The sequence below is a fragment of the Hemitrygon akajei genome, chromosome 17, assembly GCF_048418815.1.
Source record: "Hemitrygon akajei chromosome 17, sHemAka1.3, whole genome shotgun sequence".
NCBI classification, from domain to species: domain Eukaryota; kingdom Metazoa; phylum Chordata; class Chondrichthyes; order Myliobatiformes; family Dasyatidae; genus Hemitrygon; species Hemitrygon akajei.
The window spans coordinates 48,683,035-48,706,110 of record NC_133140.1 but is presented as its reverse complement, the minus strand read 5'-3'; the positions used below and the strand labels follow the sequence as shown (position 1 = coordinate 48,706,110).

Genomic DNA, 23,076 nt, shown 5'->3' with positions numbered 1-23,076 from the left:
TTGATTGCACTGCTATTCTGCAAAAGCTTAAGCTGTTATGTTGACATGAGGAGTCCCCTGGTGTAAGGCCAGCAGTACCACAGGCATGGGATTTAAAGATCTGTCTAATTTTTAACTAGCACAACAATTCCATAGTGGCACTTGCAAGGCTATCCTGAATGCCATGCTATTCCATGTACTAGTCATTTAATCCCAGGTCAGTTCCATGAACAATGTAATTGGTGATAGATTATTGTAGATTTTGATAGTTTATTTAATATTTCTATTTTTTCTAATGTCCAGTGATTCATTTGCAGGGACTGTTATTGATCGTTTGGAAAAGATTTATCAACGCTCAGGCAGCAGGAAACACTGGTCTGTATGGCACTATGTGTTTATACATAATGTTAAATGTCTATGTTTTCCATATGAGATGATTAAAATAAAAATCTTACAGTATTACTGGAATCATGCGCTCCACCACAGATCTGTATGCATTAAACCATGCTGCCAAAAATTGTTTAGATTTGACAACTGCACTATACAACTCCCATTTATTTTATGAATGTTCTTTTGCAGTTTGTCTTGTCAAATTCTTATCCATCTAACTTATCAATTATGTTTTATTTCCATCACAGTTCCATCTTTAGCAAAACAATAGTGTGCAAATAGATTTTTTTCTACCACTTCCCCTTTATTTTACTAGTAATAATTCTGCACCTGTTCATCAACTCTCCACCCCACCATCACTCCAGTTACTGATTTTATAGAAATAAAACCTTTTGTTCATTCTCACAATCTTATAAATTGCTAGGCCCACCCTATGGTGGCCTACGGAATATCTTAAGTGTAGTCTAATAAATCTTACACATATTTGCTTCTTTATACCTGTGTAAAGTCTATGAATTTAACTTTTATTAAATCACATTTGACCTAGCCAACTTTTGTGAACCTATGCTGCTAAATGCCTTTGTTCCCTTCACATTTATTTTTTATTGAATTGGGTTGCATGGGAAACCTATCCAGGACTTAATGCAAGAACCACTTATTTTCCATATGAAATTTGGTGCTTATTTCAAGGCACTGAACCTTTAGAAGAATGTTGAGACTTGAGAGAGAATAGAAAGGGGGATTCTATCATAAACTTCAGTTATCTCACAAGACGAGAAATTGACTCTCTTCTCCTTAGCCTGCCAATTGTTAACGGGATTTTTATTGTCATAATCAATTCGATTGAAGGATTTTGATAGAATCAGAAACCTATGATTGCTGGCAGTGACAAAATGGCCAGAAAGAGGTCACAAATTTAAGATAACAAGTGAAAGCACTGTAGGTGAGATGACCTTCTTTTAATGCAGTACATTGTTATGATATATAGGGATGTTGTTCCACTCAGAAGCCTGGATTTGCTTCAGCAGAGTTTAAAAAAAGGGTATCTGTCATTGACTTTCCACTGACTGCATAATCATAGTATGTGGTGACAAAGGCTTTGAAATTGCATAGTAAGGTAAAGTAGTCATCGAGGAACTGAGTGAACAGGGCTTGAATTGCAGTTATTAGCACAAACATTGACAAATAACTCCACATTTGAATAGATGCTCTCAATGTCAAATCCAGTAGTAAAAGAGAAATAGAGAAAGAGAGATATTGGATTGAAATTACATTTTCCATTATGTAAAAAAGACATAATGGAAAAATAACAATGGATTAATATTAAATGTAGTACTTCTTCAAACTTACAACAAAAAAAGCCACAGGTAATGCTTCCCTGCTTGAAGTAGTGTGCTTTCAGTGCAGAGGTACTTTGTAGAATTGTCATATTGAAATGTTACCTTGATTGTATTGGACAAATCTGAACTTTAAGAGCCAATGCAGTTTGAATTTACTCTACCAATACGACCTCATGTTAATCAATGATTTTCCAGTGGTGAAACAGACTACAAGATGATCATGAAATAGTAGAGTTGTACATAACAACTTTAAATCACTCCGTTTAACTGTTTGTCTGCTCTATTTATGCAATATCCACACATAAATAAAAGCAAACCATTTATCTTGCTGTAATTTTCAACATCAAAGTGTGACTTAGTAACTTCTAAGAAATATTAGATAAATGGATGAAAGGAGTAAGGTTTGGTTAGTTGTATGCAAGGAGTATGAGATCGGGAATATGTAGGTAACTGTTTCAAAGAGCAGACAGTGGCTTAATGGACTGTATGGCTTCAGTCTGTGCATATCATTTTGGGATTGTATGATACCAAGAGCTGCCTCCCTTCCCAGAAATGAGGTCAAATTATAATTTCCATCTGTGCCTTTCCAGTATCTTTAACAGAAGTATAACAATCCTACAATCCTAAACTTCCAGTCCTTTGCTGCAATTTCCATTTACAGATAGCTTTGGAAAATTCTAAGCACTCACCGTCTGAGGTAGGTGGTTTTTAAAAGTTAGCTTCTAATTACTTTTGGACCCAAGCCACAATTTATCTTGTATAAATAAAGTTAACTGAGTCCGTAGAATTGATGTACTGGAGACATTTGACAAGGAGTACTAAAAAGGCATGTGGTAATAGAGCAAACACGAGGAAATCTGCAGATGCTGGAAATTCAAACAACAACACACACAAAATGCTGGTGAAACACAGCAGGCCAGGCAGCATCTATAGGGAGACACAGGAATAAGGCCGTTGGCCCACAAACTAATTGAACTAATGCCATCATGCTCCATATCCTGCTATTTTCTGCATGTTCACACACTAATCTAAGGGCCTCCTAAATGCCTCTATCATACTTCCTGTCTCTCGAACTTATCGTCCTATCAAATTGTATGGCCTTTTTCAGGATTTGGATCCCAAAACCCTTCTGTACTTAAAAACTGTTAAGTATTGATGGTGTAATTTCTCTTTACTTTTGATTTCCCAAAGTGAAAAACTCATAGTTGCCCAGATTAATCTCCATCTGCTATTTTTCCACCCATGTCTGAAACTGATTTATATCCCTCTGCATCCTTTGGCACCCTTCCAAACAGTCCACAACACCACCAATCTTTGTGTCATCTGCAACTTACAAATCCATCAATCCACATTTTCACCCAAGTTAGTTGCATCTATCCCAAACAGCAGAGATCCCATTATGGATCACTGCGGATCACTACTAATCACAGAATAAAACCCATCAACTTGAAGTGGCTGTCTCACTGTAGATCCCATTCATCTTAATCTTCTGGATGAGTATACCATGAAGGACTATGTTGAATATTTTACCAAAATCCATGTAGACAACAGTCTCATCTATCACCTTCATCACCTTCTTGAAAAACTCAATCAAGTTTGACCTGCCCCTCACAAAACTTTGCCGACTGACCCTAATTGGGCTATGCTTTTCCAAACGCCCAATATTCTATTCCTGAGAATCCTCTCCAGTATCTTCCCTATCACTGACATGTGATTTATCCCTGTTTCCTTTCTTCTTTCACTTATAATCTTTTATTTTTCAGTATTAATCACCTTAAAATTGTGAGGATATATAAAACAGAAAGTAATTTATTATTTTCTTTTAACATTGTTTTGATATTTGCCAGTTTTCATCTCCATTAACTCTCTGATAATTATCACAAGTTTTAATTTCAGGTATTCATCATCTCCTTCCTGTGGCATATCCTTTTACTCATTATTGGAATGGTTTTAATTTATGTCATTACTATTTCTCAATTATTTATTTCCTACTGCTTTCCTTACAGTGAATTACTGTTGCTTGTTAAAATGTTTACATTTCAGCTAACTTTTGCTATTTATATTGTATTTAAGTTGTTATACTGAATACTTCTTGTATTTAAATAATGATTAATGAACTGGCTACCTGCTTTAACAGTTTACACTAAAGTCATGATTTTATTAACAAGGAACTCAAAGATCTTTCTGTGTTAATTAAAATTCAATGTATTGTTCGGGATATTAACCGCTGCTGGATCAACTTTGATGAGATTGAGGGGTCCCTCCACACTGATGCAAATAGACGTTTTAATCTTTAATTGTAATCTCAAATGTGTTAGCAGTACTTCGTGATGTGTTGTCCTCTGCAAATACAACTTTATTTCTGTATATGACAAAATGATAGGGCTGTTAAACTGAACTAGTCAGAAATTTATAAATCTAATCTTTACATAGTAACATGTTTGCAGATCTGATAATATTTTCTGTAATACCCATGTCCTTATATAATGATTATGCAATATATTTAGGTTGGCTGTACGTTACAGTGCTGCATTTTTAGAACTGGTTGCTGCCTCTATAGCCCCAAATATTACCTCACTGCTGGTACATGGGAAGCAGGTAATTAGGACAGCATATGTAAGATTTGGTGCCTTTGTCAGACTGTAACAGTATCACCCAAATTTGTTTAATGGATGTCTTGCACTGCATAATTTGGCTTTAGTGCTTTTCTAACAACCACTACAGGAAATGTATACTCTAATTATTAACAGCTTCTCACTAGTTTTGTGCTAGATTTTGAGCATGCATTGATTTATTTTGACTGTATGGATAGCTTGCTTTCATTGGGAAAAAAATCTTCCCATTTAATAATATTTATTAGTTTTAATGAGTATACATCCAGTTGTGGTTCTCATGTATAAATGCCTTGCAAAAATGTGAGCTGTGAGTGTGCATCATCTTTTGCGAATGCTTCATTGCCTTCATATCATGACATCTCTTGCATTGTCACATTGTCTCATGATGTACTGTATAGGTCAGCATGTTTGATCAAAGCTCTTTTTCAGTTATTTCATCCAGCAGATTATTTAAAAACTTTGGAATTTAATTTTCTGTGAGTATTATGTCAGAAAAACAATAGCTGATGTTGAGATTTAGTTTTATCTCCATGATGATGTCAAGTAGAAATATATTTGTGCTAAAGTATTGTGATGCTGAAAATTTGAATTTAAAACTATGTAAATAATAAGTGGTTAGGCAGTATCTCTGGAGATGAAAATACAAATGACACTTCATGTCAGTGTTTTTTTTCTCAGACCAGGATAGATACAATATATTTTAAGTGGCAGGGAAAAATTGGGGGTTGTGTGGAGAGAAATTAGACAAGGTTGAAGATAGGAGAGATTAAACAACAAAGGGAAGTTGGTAGAAAACAAAAAAATATGTTAAGAGGACAAATTCTGGTCTTCTGCAGGTGTCTGAAGTTACTGAACGTGTGTTGGGTCAGTAGACTGATTCTTGCCTTGAAACAAAGTTGAAAGGCAAGGAAAGAGAGGGAAGAATCCGTGTATGATGGACAATTGAAATGATGGAGGTCAGAAGCTCAGGATCACCTTTGTAGATTAAATGAGGTGTTCCAAAACCAGACACCCAGTCTGTTTTTCATTTCCATATTGCCATCTAGGCCATCATAATTTTATATGCCTCAGTTAAAGTTTTTGTAAATCTCCTCTTTTCAAAGTAAGCAGTCATAACCTGATCAATCATTACTCAGTATTAAAATTTCCCAGGCCTGGAATGATCTTCATAAATTTTGTATATGTTCCTGTGCAATTGCATCTTTCCTGTGACTAGAACTTCAGGCTGTACTTTATCTGTTGACTTGATCTGTGTTAAATACAGTTCTAGCGTGACCTTCCTGCTCTTACATTCTGTGACTTGGCTAATGAAGGAAAGCATCCTATTTGCCTTTTTATACATTTTGTTGAGCTATCTGACTTAAATGTAAGTATACAAGTAAAATGTCCAAATTTAGAACTGATACAAAGCTAAACATTTGACAAATAGTAAGGGAAGTAGTAATAGACTGGCAGAAAACTTGGGTAGGTTAGCTGAATGGCAGACAAATGACAAGTGAAATTTAATGCAACGAGCGTGAATTGATGCACTCTGACAAGAAGAACAGAGAGGAGTAATGTAGTTTAAATGTACAGTCCTAAGGGTGAGAAGGAACAGATTGATCTAAGTTTATACGTGCATACTGTAAACTATAATGAGTGGAAAGGCATGTTTAGCAAATGATAATCAAGTACTGTATATGTATCATAGAGTGCAGAAAAAAAGACATTATGGTGAAGTGATATAGAACACTGTTAAGGCCACGATTAGGAACAATGCAGAGATCCTGAAAAGAGTGCAGAAAGATCTACTAGGATGTTTTCAGCTGTACATTTGGTCTAGAGAAACTCAGATTGTGCTCCTTGGAACAAGGAGGGGTAATTTGACAGATCGTGTTTGGTTTAGATATGGTAAATAGAGGGCAGCTGTTTCCACTAGCAAATATTGTAAGAAACAGAAGGCAAAAAGAAATTTTTATGATCTAGAAGCTGCCTGTAAGGAGTTGGCACTTCTTCCCCATGACCATGGGTTTTACTCTCCCACATTCCAAAGAATGCCAACTGGTAGGTTAATTGGTCATTGTAAACCGTCCCATGATTAGGCAAGGATTAAATCGGTGCAACACTAGGCAACGTGGCCCGAAGGACTGAAAGGGCCTATTCCACATTGTATCTCAATAAATAAATAAGTTCACTGTTCATAGGAGTTCATAACATTCAGTAAGTACCTTCCAAAGGCAAGTCATCAGACACTTGAGAAAGAATAATTTACAGTCCCCTAGGGAATAAGCAAAAAATGGAGCTAAGGAAGTTGCTTATCAGTAGCTAGCATGAACTCAGGGCCAAATGGCCTCTTCTGTTATTCAGTGATTTTAGATTTCTTTTCACTTAGTTATACACAGAGTACTTCACCATTTTTAACTCTTTTACTTTTCTTGATTTTTTTTTATGTGTGATTTTCATTCTTTAAACTTCATGCTATAGTGTCTTGTACCAGAGTATCAAATGTGCATCGTGAAAACCGCTCCCTACAGAGTACACGTATGGATCATGCTTTACTGTTTCAAGTATCATAGGTGCTACTATTTGCTATCCTACTTTAAAAGGGCAATCATAACTGAAGCTTCATAATATAAATTCTGCATAATTAGAATGAATAAGAGGGTGGAGACATGAATGATCAAGGAAGTGTGGATGTTGCTAGATGTTTGAAAATAAATGTGGGAACATTTATAATGCATATACACTGAGGTGCACATTCCACAGTAATACCGTGTGATAATGAAAAGGAGGAGCTGAGCTTGTTGGCAGTAGTTGTTAAGCAGTTTATGTATTGTAACATATTCTGTGCTGTGAAATGTGGGTCATGAGCTAATTTTAACTTCTAGAGGGGATTTATGGAACTGATTTGCCAAGCTGAAAGCTGGTAATGCTTGATTTCCTTTTAACCCTTAAAGAGCAGCAGTTGTCAAATACAAAAATCTTTTTTTTGCTTGTTGTTCCCAAAATAGCTGCACCAGTTTTGCTGATATTTCTCGTTCAAGTTGGTGAAGTAAAGTTTGTAGTAAGTTGGGTTTATTCATGTGGTGGTTAGATGAAAAAAAAACAGTCCCTAGTATGTTGAGTTTGCACATGAAGCAAGCATGCTGTTCCCAATTCTGCAGCTGGGCTCCTGGGCAGTGAAGTAAAAGTTGTAATTTGTGGAAAATATATATGCCACCAAGCTTCTCATGCATCTTGACATATTGGAGCAGAGTTTCATTAGAGTACTTTAGTAATCCAATATCATTTCTCAAAATTATCCAAACGGTAAAAGAGCAAGCAAATGTTACGCACATATCAAATTGTCTGCAAATCAAGATTCCAATATGGTTTTTTTTGTAATAGAAATGGTCTCTGGCCATAAAAACAGATCAAATTGATATTGAGGTTCTGCTAATTGCCATCTGTTTGTAACCTCTTGAGAGGATTTTTCTTCTCCTGCAAGACCATTAATGACCATCTTTTAAAGTCTAATTAAATTTGAAAATTGAATAAAAAATTATTTTAAAAAAGTCTACTGAAAATAGTGATTTTAATGTTAATTGGTAAATAATTCTGTATTTTTTCATTGTTATTTGAAATCGGGTAACTCAAAATTAGATTTTTAAATTAAAATGTTATTTATTTCTCTGATGAAACAATTTTCAAGTCTATGAATAAAATTTCAACAGTTTAATGACTTCATGCATCCAGCAACATTTTTGATGTCAACTGATTTTATTTTCAAATTGCCTGCAAAACAGTTCAGTTATGCTGGCTTATAGGAGGTAGTTTGTTTACAATAATGTAACTAATTTTTGGTGAAAACTTGCATGAGAATTTTGTAAATCTAACATAATTTTGAATAAAATTTGTGTCTTAATTGTTGACTGCCCTCATACCCATTGAATGCAAATCTCTTAATATTATGTCCTCACCAGAAACATCCAGCGCATGACATCTCTCATATGTTAGAGGCACTTAATAAATATAACATAGTGGGACACTTAATTTAAAAAAAGTAATGAGTCAAGGTCAAAGGGAAATCTTATTTGACCAATTTGTTAGCATTCTGTGAAGAACTACTATGTGCTATGGGTGAAGGTCTATCACTACATTTAGATTTCTAGAATGCCTGTAAGAGGCCTCATTAAGGATTGCAGGAACTAAAAATTCCTTTTGTAATGACTAACATAAACATGGAAAGAGAAATTGGCTGGCTAAGGTTAAAGGTAATCCAAATGTATTGGAAAGTTAATACATTTTATCAGTTATTGCAGGGAGAGTTCAATGCAAAAGTAACAAGGATATCCATCAGTTTCATAGGGCACTGGTGAGACCACATCTGGAGTACGGTGGGTATTATTTTCCATGTGCACTTGTAAGCAGTTTGGTGGAGGTTTATTCGATTAAAACCTGGAATTAAATTGCGGTCTTATGAGGATAGGCTAGGTTTTTATCTGCAGAGATTCAAAGCGGGATAAGTGGCTTGATATGAGATATCTTAAGGGCTTTGATCAGATCATCTTCTTATGGGAAAGTCTTAGGGGTCACTGTTCAAAGATTAGAGGTTACCTATTTTTGGATAGATGAGATGAAATAATTTATTCTAGAGTTGTAATCTTCAAATCCTCATCCTCAAAGGACTGTGAAGCAGTGTCTTTGAAAGTTTTTAAGGTAGAGGTTGATAGTTGATAAATACAGAGGTATTTCCATGTATATATATATGGAATGTTGAATTCAGGCTTCATTTGGGTCAGACAAGGTGAAGCAGATTTGAGATCCCGAATATTCTACCTGTGCTTCTAACTTATAAGTTAATAGTTAAAGATCTTGGGGCAAAAATTGTTTTGTTCTGAAAACCTAGCATCTCTGACAACAGGTAGCTTAGGGCTCATGTAGAATACTGTCAATTGCAGTACTTTAAGATCTGAATCAGATTAACTGCTTCAAGAAGTTGGTTATGGCTAGAAATAATTCCCTGACTGAACCTGCTGCAATTTGCCTACCAACACAACAGATCTACAGCAGATACAATCTCACTGGTTCTCCACTCTGCTTTGGAGCACTAGTCAGCAGCAAAATATATGTCAGGCTGACACAAGAGAGACAGCACCTGATGGAAATCTGGATCAATGCACACAAAATGCTAGAGGAACTCAGCAGGTCAAGCAGTATCTATGGAGGAAAATGAATAGTCAACATTATATTTATTTCTTTTATTTATTGAAATTAGCGCTTAATAGGCCCTTCAAGCCACACCACCCAGCAGTCCCCCAATTTTATCCTAGCCTGATCACAGGGCAATTCACAATGGCCAATTAACCTATCAACCACTATGTCTTTGGACTCTGGGAGGAAATCGGAGCATCCTGTGACAGAGAGAACGTACAAACTCCTTACAGGCAGTGGTGGTCTGTACTGTAAAGTGTGTAACCATTTTGGACAGGCTACAGTTTATTGATTACAGCTTGGCATTCAATACCATCGTTCGTTCAGTGCCAGTAAACAAGCTTCAAGACCTGGGCCTTTGTACCTCCCTCTTACCTCTGCAATTGGATCCTCAATTAGAGACCACAGTCAGTGCAAATCGGTCATAATATCTCCTCGCCAATACGCAACACAGGTGTAACCTGTGGAGGTGTGGTAGCCCACTGTTCTACTCTATACTCATGACTGAGTGGTTGAGCACAGCTCAAACACCATCTATTAGTTTACTGAGGACCCCATTGATGTTGATATAATCTCAAATAATGATGAGGAGATTTACAAGAGCAAGATAGATCAGCTGATTGAGTGCTTTTGCAACAACAATCTCACACTGAGCATCAACAAGACCAAGGGCTGATTGCGGACCTTAGGAAGGGAAGTCTGGAGAAGACACAGCAGTCCTCAGTTGACAAGTCAGTGGTGGAAGGATGAGCAGCTTCAAGTTCCTGGGTTTCAATACCTCAGAGGATCTATCCTGGGCTCTACATATTGATGTAATCAGGAAAATGGCACAATTGATGGCTCTGTTAGGAATTTGAGATTTGGTAATCAAAGATTCTTTCAAATGGAGAGCATTCTATCTGGTTGCATTGGGCTCTGATACATAGGATCACAAAGAGCTATAGAATCAGCCGGTTCCATCACAGGCACAACCCCCCCCCCCCTCCCCCCCACTATCGTGTACATAGAAATGGTGTCTTAAGGTGACAGCAGTCACTAAGATAGGTCCTCATGTTGTTACTATCATCGGGAACAAGGTACAGGAGCCTTAAGGCTCACATTCAAAGATTTAAGATCAGCTTTCTCTCTTCTACCATCAGATTTCTGAAGGGTGCATGAGCTTTATAGTAATTTATAGTAATTTTTATGGCTTTTCAATGTGTTGCTGTCAGAAAGCAAAAAATTTCACATCATATGTCAGTAATAATAAATCCAATTCTGATTCTGCTTCTCTGGTTGTTCCTGAGAAGAAGTATTCATTGAAAATCTGAAAATTGAATTTAAAGAACATTTCAAATGGTGGTGTAAGATACTGTCAATGCTAAAGTAAATTAGACCATTGACCTTAAGACAGATTAGCAGAATTAAGCCACTTGACCCATTGAGTCTGCTCACTATTCCATCATGGCTGATTTATTATTCCCCCTAAACCCCATTCTCCTGCTTCTCTCCATAATCTTTGGTATTCTTATTAATCAAGAATGTATCAACTTCCATTTTAAGTACACCCAATGACTCGGACTCCACAGCCGTCTGTGGCAATGAATTCCACAGATTCACCACCCTTTGGCCAAAGAAATTCCACCTCATCTCTGTGAGATGCTGAAGATGTTCTATAGGTCAGTTGTGGAGAGCGCCCTCTTCTTTGTGGTGGCGTGTTGGGGAGGAAGCATTAAGAAGAGGGATGCCTCACGTCTTAATAAGCTGGTAAGGAAGGCGGGCTCTGTCGTGGGCAAAGTACTGGAGAGTTTAACATTGGTAGCTGAGCGAAGGGCGCTGAGTAGGCTACGGTCAATTATGGATAACTTTGAACATCCTCTACATAGCACCATCCAGAGACAGAGAAGCAGTTTCAGCGACAGGTTACTATCGATACAATGCTCCTCAGACAGGATGAAGAGGTCAATACTCCCCAATGCCATTAGGCTTTACAATTCTACCGCCAGGACTTAAGAACTTTTTAAAAGCTATTATTAATGCTTTTTGAGATAGTGATTTAGATGCATATCATATTTTTTACTGAGTTAAGTATTGTATGTAATTAGTTTTGCTACAACAAGTGTATGGGACATTGGAAAAAAAGTTGAATTTCCCCATGGGGATGAATAAAGTATCTATCTATCTATCTATCTATCTATCTATCTATCTATCTATCTAGGGGGATTTCTTTCCATTCTGAGGCTGTGCCCTCTGGTCCTAGACACCCCACTATAGGAAGCATACTGTCCACATCATTTCTAACTCAGCCTTTCAATATTCAATAGCCTTCAGTGAGATCCCTCCTCATTCTTCTAAACAGCAGCAAGTACAGGCCCAGAGTCATCAAACAATCCTTGTACATTAACCCTTTCATCCCCGGGGTTGCTCTCCTATGCCAGCACATCCGTACATAGACAGGGCCCAAAACTGCCCACAATACTCCAAGTGCTGTCTTATGAATGCCTTATATCTGCACTATATTTTCACTTTTATATTCTAGTCCTCTCGAAATGAATGCTAACATTGCATTTAATTTCCTTACCACTGACTCAAACAGCAAATTAACCTTTAGGGAATTCTGCATGAGAACTCCCAAGTACCTTTGCACCTCTGATTTCTAAATTTTCTCCCCAATTAGAAAATAGTTTGCACTTTTACTTCTTCTACCAAAGTGCATGACCAAATATTTACTTACACTATATTCCATTCACCACTTCTTTGCCCATTCCCCAATCTGTCCAAGACCCTCTTCAAATTCCCTGCTTCCGCAACACTACCTGTCCCTTCACCTATCGTCCACAAACTTTGCCACAAAGCCATCAATCCCATCATCCAGATTATCAACATATAACATGAAAGGAAGTAGTCCCAAAACCAACCCCTACAGAGTGCCACTGGTTTCCGACAGCCAACCAGAAAAGGCACTCTTTATTCCCACTCCTACCAGTCAGCCAATCTTCTATCTATGCTCATATCTTTCCTGTATTACATTGGCTTTTATCTTGCTAAGCAGCCTTATGTGCAGCACCTTCTCAAAGGTCTTCTGAAGGTCCATGTAAACAACACCCACCGACTCTCTTTTGTCTATCCTGCCTCTTAATACCTCAAAAAATTCCAACAGATTTGTCAAGCAACATTTCCCCTTAAGGAAACCATGTTAACTTTGGCCTATTGCCTCCAAGTACCCTGGAACCTCATCCTTTATAATAGACACCAGCATCTTCCCAACCACTAAAGTCAGGCTAACTGGCCTGTAATTTCCTGTTTTTTGCCTTTCTCCCTTCTTAAAGTGTGGAGTGACATTGACAATTTTGCAGTTCCCTAGAATCATTCTAGGTCCTTGAAAGATCATTACTAATACCTCTACAATCTCTTCAGCCACCTCTTTCAAAACCCTGGGGTGTAGTTCATCTGGTCCAGTGATTTATCTACCTTCAGATCTTTCAGCTTCCCAAGTCTCTTCTCCTTAGTAATAGCAATTACACTCACTTCCATCCTCTGATGGTCTTGAATGTGTGGCATACTCAGTGAAGACAAGACACAGCTCTGGTACAGCTTCACCTTGTTGTGGACACTATACTTGGTTGATCCCCATATGTTGCTCATTGATCTGAAGACGTTGCTAGCTTTGCTGAGTCTGCACTGGATGTCATTCTTAGTCCCACCATCTTGCCAAATGATGCTGCCCGTGTAGGCACATCTACCAGTGCTGTGTAAGTCAATGCCATATGCCTTGACGGGAAAAGGAGACACTACATTGAGAGTCATGGTCTCAGTATTTCTCCGGCTGACTCTGAGTCTAATCTGTCCAGCAGAGGTACTCAGGCGCTGAGTTTTCTCTTGTTTGTGCTAGTGTGAATGTGATAGTAATGCAAGATTATCCACAAAGTCAAGGTCTTCTAATGTAGAGAATAGGGTTCACTTCATGCCTCTCTAATTATCTTTTGTTGTTTGCCTCATAACCTAGTCAATCATCAGCTTTGCTGACATCGCACAGCCTTGCCTGTCTCCTGTCTTGACTTCAAAGGTCAAATTACAGTCCCCAACTGTGCGGGTGAAATTAGCATAGAAACTCTGGATAAGCTGGACAAGTTTGGAAGGGATCCTCTACGATCTGAGAATTTGCCAGAGGCTCCCCTGTGGATGCTATCAAAAGCCTTTTCAAAATCCACAACATTCACATACAGTTGTCTCTGCCACGCTGTGCACTGTTGTTTGATGTTGTACAGCGTGAAGATCTGGTCAACACAGCCTCTGTTCTTCCTCAGGCACATATCGACAGCATCTGTAATCCGTCGGGCAGTGACTTTGGCGAGAATCTTGCTGGCCACTAACAAAAGTGCAATGCCACGCCAGTTGTTACAATCACTTAACACTCCTTCCTTGGAGATCCTAGCAATAACTCCCTTGGTCCAATTCATGGTTTACTTGTCCCCCTTCCCAGATTATAGTAAATAGTGGTTGCAGAATGGCTGCTACGACTTTTGGTTCAGCTTTAAACAGCTCAGCGTAAAAAATTGTCATGTCTTGGATCTTTGCTGTTCTTTAATTATTTAATTGCAGCAACAATCTCTTCTTTCTTGTGTGGATCTGTGTTGATGTCATGGTCTTCTACTTCTTGTATGTCAGGTTCTTGTATCAGCTGATGGTGGTCTGTTCAGTAGCTTCCTGACCATTGTGCTTCTTGCTCTTTCTCAGCTGTCAAAAGCAGACCATTGTTATCTCTCATGAGACCACTGGATCTGGCCTGGAACTTTCCACATACCAATTTTGAAATCTGGTCTATGTTTCCTGATTACCTTGACTGGCTACTGCTTCAGCCTCCACTGCAAGATCTTCATGTACGCTCTCTTATCCTTCCTTACAAGTCTCTTCACTTTTAGCTTTAGTGTATGCTAGTTGAAGTTTCACCTTAATTTGTGTTGACTTTGCATGTAACACTTTAATTTTCCTTCTTTCTTCTAAAGGCTGTCCTTGTTTCCTGCTATAACCATATAATAGTGCATAGATAAAGTCAACATTAAATGAATTTATCTGAACGCACTCCTGGCACAGTTTGTAGGACATTACATCAGACTATTAAAAAACTTCATGAATTTTAATGCACATCAGTAGCAAGATTTACAGTGAGGTGCAACTCTCACGAGGCTGGTGTCAGTGTAGCACTACTTGAACAGCAACTTTTAGATGGTCACATTTGGTTAAGCATCTTTTGTCAGAATTGCTGTATGTTTTTCATAAATAACAGAGAGTTTAGTTTTCGCTCAGTGAATCTTAAAACAAAAGAGTGTGTCAGATACCCGTAATGGGAAGTAAAAATATTAGTCATGATTGAAACCAAAACATGCAGTCTTTGAGTTCTACACCTCAGAAGTAGGCTCTTTGGCCCAATATGTGTATACCATTCTTTTGTACCTGCCTACAGTAATCCCATTTACCTGATTCAGTCTTTATGTCTTGGCAATTCAAGTAATTGTCTAAAAGCTTCTTAAATGTCATGTGATGTGTGCCTTCACCATCTCTTCAGAGAGTGCATTTCAGATCCCTACTACCCTCTGAGTGCAAAAAATGTTCTTATTAGATTCCCTGGAAACCTTCTACCTCTCGCCTTAAAACTATGCCTTCTTATCTTTGACATCTCCAGCTTGAGAAAAGAATTTTTGCAATGTACCCTAACTCTCTATCCTTTCTAGTCCCCTCATGTCACTCCTCTGCACCCTCCACTCCAGGAGAATCAAACACAGCCCATCTGGTATCTCCTTCCAATTAAAATGCTCTAATCCAGGTAGTATCCTCCTCTGCACCCTGTCCAGCATAATTACCTCCTCCTTTTAATGTAACAACCAGAACTGCATAATTGTAATAATGTCAATGCAGCTTTTCATATTTTAGCCAAAGCGCTGCTCTTACCTTCCATGTTCTTTGTCAATGCCTTTAGGTTGTACAGTTGATGTCCTTTACTGCAAGTTTACACTGCTTTCACTTTTAATAAGCTGTTACTTGGATACAGTTATTATTCTTAACAAATGAACAATATTGATCTTGTATTCTGGAGCAAATAAACTGCTGGAGAAACTCAGCAAGCTGAGAAGCATCTGTGCCGCTGGGGGGTGGGGGGGTCAAATTGTCTGCATCAGGACAATGCCTTCTCCCTCATTTCCCACCCCACCCACCCCAACCCCAATGATAGTGCCTGACCTGCTGAATTCCTTGAACGTTTTATATTTCACTTCAGGTTCATCATGGCGTAGGTTTGTATTGGTCAGTGTGTCCATGGATCCCTTGTACTGTACTGTTCTATGTTCTGTATTCTGGATTCATGTAACTCCGTTGCTATTCTGACTCTATTGCAGTTTTACACTTGTCTTTGCTGACCTTCACTAATAATCAAAGGCAGTATTTTGGTATGTTTCACTGCTGCTGTTGGTGTCTTTTCTGATATTTTGTACCCTGATAAGAAGTTCAAAGTTAAATATCCTACTGAAAGGATGTCTTCATTAAACCAGAAGATCCCTTAGAATAATCTCTAGTCTTTTTGTCCAATTTTGATATAAATTGAAAGAGATTCATTAAAAAAAATAGTTTTTGTATATTATGTATGCAGTAAATGATTTATTCAAAAAAGCATGATTCTACAGATACCAGAAACCTAAGTAAAGGCAGGACAGCATATGAAGAAGGAAACATTCTTAAGTTAATCCATCATTATAATTGAGAAAAGTTGGTATACAAATAGATCCAGTGACAGGTAGAAGGGAGGTGGGGAAGAAAGCAAACAAAAAATGGGAAAAGCACCATAGAGTAGAAGGTGGGATACTAACTGAGAAAAGGGACAAAAGATGAACGTTACCAGCAAGAAAACACACTGAAGATGAATACAACACATGCACAATGCTGGAGAAACTCAGCAGGTCAGGCAGCATCTGTGGAAATGCGTAGATAGTCGACATTTCAAGCTGAGACTGAGAAGGAAGGTAAAAAACACCAGAATAAAAAGTGGGGAGGGGGGTGAGGAGGCTAGCTGGAAGGTGATAGGGGAACCAATTTCTCCTTTCAGTAAACAAAATCCCCCTCTCTCCACTTCCTCTATTCCCTGTCTGCAAATTAACCTTAAGGGAATCCTGCACAGGGACTCCCAAATCCCTTGGCACCTCAGATGTTTGAATTTTCTCACTTACAAAATAGTCTACCTTTTACCTCTTCTACCATAGTGCATAACCATACACTTCCCGACACTGTATTCCATCTGCCACTTGGGTTCTTCTAGCATTTTGCGTGTGTTGCTTTGGATTTCCAGCACCTGCAGACTTTCTCGTGTTTATGAAAATGAATGATAGTGAAATGTTAAGTGGGATAGGCAGTTTAATGCATTTTTCTCAACTCACTCATGTGAAGGTGGATTGAAAGATAAGGCTTTTGCACTTTATTAAACTTTGCAGAAATCAGGGAAGGAGAGGTTGTATTATTGTCCCTATTCATCCTAGAGGAAATAGAATTGCAAGCTTCCAGAACATTATCCTAAATTGAGTGTAAGTTGGTTCCTCCTGATACATGTGTATAGCTGTGTGATGATGGGAAAGGTGAAGATACATGGAGTGCTGTCCTGACCATACATGGAAAGGAAAGTAATACTTCAGTGGTTCACTTGCTGTGATCAAAAGAAGAAGGAAATGATCAAAAATTAACCATCCAAAGGTGCGAGATGGTACAAGTTGATCACTTTCTTCAAATCTGATAAAGAGAATGCAAATGCATTGACACAGTTATCGGAGGAGATGAAGGAGGGGATGTCTGGGTAAGCACAGAATAAAGAGGCTTCTAGATATATACCACTGAAAAGCAGGCACAGCTCACCCCTATGTGATTCCTTTTTTGGTAGATGAGTGTAAGATGATGTTATTCAAAATGACAGTGGTCAGCCAAGCAGAGGAGACTGTTGGTAGGAAACATTTAAAAAAACGCAAATTCAAGAAATCTGAAACAAAAACAGAAAATGCTGAGCACAGTTCAGAACCCCACCTGTGGAAAAGAAACAGTTAAGCATCCAGGAATAAGTTGCCTTGACAGAATAGAGAGTGGTGGTAATGGATAGAGATTAGATTGGCCTCCCTTCGAAGAAGAAGCAAAGGCTGTCTTGATCAAAACTTGAGATGTCGGGGGATTTGGTGAAGCATAGTAAAAATTGAAATGCATAGGACCAAAGTTAGGAAACTTAGGTGACAGAAATTATCATAAGAGCCACAGACATTGGTCAGAAAGGACAAGAATACAAAACAAGGATGTAATGCTGAGGCTTTATAAGACATTGGTCAGAGCAGTTTTGGGCTCCTTATCTAAGAAAAGGTGTGCTAATATTGGAGAGCATCCAGAGGAAGTTCATGAGAATCATCCTGGGAATGAGAGGGTTACCATATGAGGAGTGTTTGATGGCTCTAGGTCTGTACTCAATGAAGTTTAGAAGAATTTGGGGGCGGGGGGGGGGAGGATCTCATTGAAATCTATAGAATATTGAAAGGCCTAGAGTGGAGATGTTTCCACTATAGATGTGGAGATGTTTCCTATAGTGGGAAGTCTAGGACCAGAAGGCCCAGACTCAGAGTAGAAGGATATTCATTTAGAACAGAGTTGGGGAGAAATTCATTTAGACAGAGTGTAGTGAATCTGTGGAATTCATTGCCACAGTCGCTGTGGAGACCAAATCATCTGGTATATTTAAAGTGGAGCTTGATGTATTCTTGATTAGTCAGAGTGTCCAAAGTTTCAGGGTGAAGGCAGGGATAATAAGTCAGCCACGATGAAATAGCAGAGCCAGCTCAATGGGCTGAATAGCTGAATTCTGCTCCTATGTTGTAAGGTCTTATGGTCTGACTGCATGGGGGGGAGCAATGGTTAATAGATACCACTTTTCTGATTACAAGTATTTAGCTATTTGGTTATGCAGTGTTGGAAAATGTGGTTGTGATTACCCTTTGCGGAGTAGCATTTACAATATTTAATTGGTTTGTTCATTTGTTCAGCTTTTTAAAAGTTTATGCTGTATGAGAGTCTTAATTGTCTCATGAAGTATATATTTGAAAACGTTAGGGTTAGTTGCCTGTAAATTACTTTATGCAACCAATATCTAGTAGAATTATGTTTTTTTGTTTACCAGGTCTAATGTACGCTTCACAGCAAGTATTTTAGGTAAACAAGTGGACAGCCTTGCTCCATCAATTACTAGGGTTTTAGTTCAGGGTAAACAAGTAAGTATACACCTTGCTCAACTGTTTAACAGCAATGTAATTTGATTATTTACAATTTGTTTCTGAGCTTCTTTCATATTATGGTTTATGTATCTTGGGTAAGTCATGTAAAATCACAGTGTTTTCAAATTTGAACCACCAAATATGGTTTTTCTTGACCTTGTAAAGTATTCCACACACATAATCAATTTCATGCCCTATTTTGTTGATATTGTCACCACAGAAGTCACTTTTCCCTTAACATTAGACAGAAAGCCAAAATATTCTGCAGTTCAAAACCATCTTTCCTTTTGAAGAATAACTAGAATCTTTAGTTTGGACCAGCCTCCTCTTTTAGTTTTATACTCTCCAGTAAAAATTAGAGATGATAATAATGTATAATTTTTGTTTTGAAGTTTGATCATGTCCTCTGTCCAAAAGGTCACTGAAATATTCACAGCCTGAAATGTTCCTGTCACCCATTGATAGGCTGTAGCTGTTTCTATACACATAGGCTATACTTATTATGGTGGTTTATCATCCGATCCACAGCACATTTGACTTCCCAGGAAATGTGCATCCTTTCGGCTCTTATTGACTGAATTTTTCAAATCAAGGAGAAAATTATGGAGAGTTTTCTGCTGTGCACTCATAACTACTGGATACAAGAGCAATTTAGTTAAACTTCATTGTGCTTAGTACTTCCAGAGTAATTAGATGTCCATTGCAAAAGTAGTTATTTCTCTTTAACTGCAAGAGCTGGATTCAGGCCCAGGTCGCATTGATGAAAGCTCATGTGTTCTAATTCACATTGACATACCAGCACCCATATTAAAAAATTGCATGTTTATGCTTGAATTACCCATGATTTATGGAGACAGTTATGCAAAATTGAAGAATAAGACTTCTGAAGCAAAGAATTTTTTGTGTAAGTTTCTAGCTTGTTAAAGCTCACTAATTAAGAAGACTTTTTGTAGTGCAACTGGACTGCAAAATAACAAATGCTTTCATTAGGTTTAGAACATTTTTAAAAGGAGTTGTAATCTGATTATTGAATTTTTAAACAACTGGCCTTCACTATATTAGGTACGGAAACGATTTTTAGTTTCCACAAATATTCTCACGTTTCTGCTGTGGGATATTTTGACAATGCACATCGAAATATATATTTTAAACAAAATGAAAGTCTAGAGGAAACCAGTAGAGAGTCTGTGAAGTGTTTTCATCACATTCAACATGCATCTTGAGTGAATGGATAATGTGCATGGTATGCTGCAGTGTGCTAAAAGCTTTTAGCTGCCACCATTTAGCTGCCGTCATTGTTGAAATAGTCACTCGCACACATAGAGATGTGCACAATTTCTTAAACTCATAAAATGATTCTGAAAACAAAAATGAAAAATTATTTGGTATATTTAAACTTGCCCTAGTAGTTTTAGTGTTTGTAGCCTTTAAGTGTGTAAAATTTAGTTCATTTTCTGTGTGTTACAGATGAATTTTCTGTATAAATATTACAAAAGAAATGCTTATTTTTCTTGTTGGTGTGAGCTTGTATCATTTGAAAAAGATCTACAAATGCTATTGTACTAGATTTTAAAATATTATAAGATATTATATTCTAAAACTCAGTTCACTGTATTATACTTCCACGCTACTCCGTCCACTTTCTTCACTGATTTTGTTCATAACAGGTGACGATTGGGGTATTTGGTCAAGAGGAAGAGGTTATTTCAAACCCATTATCGCCAGCAGAAATAAAGAACATTGTCTTTAATAAATGCGCCAAACATGATGTGAGGGATGCAGTGCTTCAACAAGAGCTTGTCATTCATATTGGTTGGCTTATCTCTAATTCTCCAGAACTCTTCTATGGCATGCTGAAATTGAGAATTGGGTATGTGATTGTGTATTATTTATCTTTGAAGCAAATCACTTTTGAGATTGAAGCTGATTTTATTTTAAAGCGTAGGCATCAAAGATTCATGAACAATAGTTGGCCATAGTTTGCTTTGGATTGAATACTGTTAAACTTGCCGAGTTTGTCACTTAATCTCAATATTTTGCAGTGTAATTGTTGAAAATATGGGCTGATAACACCACAGACACTTAGGAACTAAAAGTACAGGGGAAGCAACAGTGTATCATTCAGGATTAATTCATTTTGTGCAAATTTAACTGGATTCAAACAAGCTGTCTTGTATTGCTGGAGACCAACTTCAACTTTCTGAGACTATTGTAGTTAATCTCTACTGTTTTCAAACTCTGTATTGTTACCTTGCCAAATCTAATTCATGTATTTAAAATCCCAGTGAACCAATCCCAATGGAAGTTATACTTGGTGTTTTTCCAAAGTTGCTGAGTCCTTCTAAGTAGGACTTGCATCAGCAAGGTAACTCATGGTGGAACCATAAGGGTAGATGATTACACTTTCATTTCGTAAGACCAAGACTAGAAAGCATTTCAGGAAGGACTCATGGAAAATCTGCATTTGAGTTCATGGGAAGACAACAGTGCCATGGTATTATCACTGGATTAATAATCTAGGTACCCAGGGCAATGCAGATGGGTTTGAATTTCACCATGCAGATGGTGATGAATTCAAATTGGATTTCTGAAATTGACCATGAAAATGATTGCCGATTATTGTGAAGATCCATCTGGTTCACTAAAGTCCTGTAGAGAATGCAATCGGCCATTTTTCCCTGGTATAGCATACACATAACTCCAAACCTACAGCTATGTGATTCACCCTCAACTGCCCTGTGAAATGGCCTAGACAGTTATTCAGTTGTAACAAACTACTAGATAGCCACAAAAAAATGGAACCGAATGGATCTCCTTGGAATTTACCCTGGCACTAGAAACAATGGCAAAACTATCTTGTCAACTTGTGCAGTTCTCCTTACCAATATATGGCCAAAATTGGGAGATCCATCTAACAAACATGTCAAGCAACAGCCTGATATTGTCACACTCACAGAATTATTCCTTACAGTCAGTGTCCCAGATACCACCATCACCATCCCTGGTTATGCCCTGTCCCACCATCAGAGCCGGCTCAACAGAGGTAGCAGCGCAGTGGTATATAGTAGAGAGGAAAAGTTCTCAGAATCCTCGCCATTGACTTTTAGATCCCACAAAATCTCATAGCATCAGGTTAAACTCAAGCAAGAAAACCTGCTGACTACCATCCATCCTATTTCCTTCCACCTCAGTGCATCCCCTGGAGTAAAGTGGAAACGCTCAGAACAGAGAGATGAATGTACTCAGGGTGTCCATCACCAAGAGCACAATTACTGATCAAGCTGGCTGAGTGTTGACTGACATTACTGTTATATTGCAGTGGTGAGAGACCCAACAAAAGGGAAAACCTTCTTGATCTCATCCTCGCCAATCTACCTATCATGAATGCATCCACAGTATCTGTAGGAGTGACCACCACCCAGTCATGGAGACAAAATATTGTCTTCATAGTGTTACGCACTTCATTATGTTGTGGGGCACAACTGCCATGCTAAATGGGCCATACTGCAAACAGATGGGCATCCATGAGGTGCTGTGGGCCATCAGCTGCAGCAAAACTGTTCTCACCCGCAGTCTGTAATCTGTACCCCCAGTCAACCATCACCATCAAACCGGGTGGTCAGTATACAGAACTGGACTGACAGGTAGCAAGTAATACCCATGCCACGCAGCCACTAGGCAATAAGAATGGCCAACTTGAGGAAACAGTGGCGCTGTCATCACTGAATTCCCCACTATCAATATCCAGGGTGTTACCATCAAGCAGAAACTGAACTGGAGTAGTCCTACTCACCATGCCTGAAAGCCACACGCCATCTGACTTGGACATATATTGCTGTTCATCCACTGTCACTGGTAAAAATTCTGGAATTCTCTCCCTAACAGTATTATGGGTCAACAAGTGCAGCAGTTTAAGAATTGAGCACACCACCACCTTCTCAAATGCTATCTGAGCATATGAAGCACTCATCCTTTGAATGAATAAATTCAAGGAGACTGACTGATATAAACTGCTCAGCTGCACATTGATGCTATATTTTAAAACTTTGACAAAGAGCATTACCATACAATGTAGCATGGATTGACAGGCCTTATAAATTAATTTACCATAGGTGCAGAGGTATCGGTCCTCTCCAAGCATAGAAGGGTTGAAGGTACAAAATGATCAGATGATATGTCCTTCAATGAGGAGAGCGAGTTCTATTGATCATCAAATGCCCATATGCAATATATCAACTGGTGCACAACCACCCACAGCCTTTATAGTAGGGCTATGAGGTGTAATACTCACTTTAAGTAGATAAAGTGGTTGATGCA

At 38.1% G+C, this 23,076-nt stretch overlaps 1 protein-coding gene across 3 annotated transcripts in view; it reads left to right on the top strand.

The window, feature by feature from the left end:
• Positions 1-23,076, top strand: part of phkb (phosphorylase kinase, beta) — a 264,413-nt gene that overhangs the window by 226,871 nt on the left and 14,466 nt on the right. For 2 of the 3 annotated variants that reach the window (XM_073070073.1, XM_073070070.1), the window contains 3 exons: positions 297-354; positions 4,217-4,307; positions 20,427-20,629. In XM_073070073.1, coding sequence (XP_072926174.1) covers positions 297-354; positions 4,217-4,307; positions 20,427-20,629 — 352 coding nt within the window. Of the gene's footprint in view, positions 1-296; positions 355-4,216; positions 4,308-18,665; positions 18,757-20,426; positions 20,630-23,076 lie in introns of all 3 variants that reach the window. The other variant, XM_073070072.1, reaches the window with a different exon arrangement.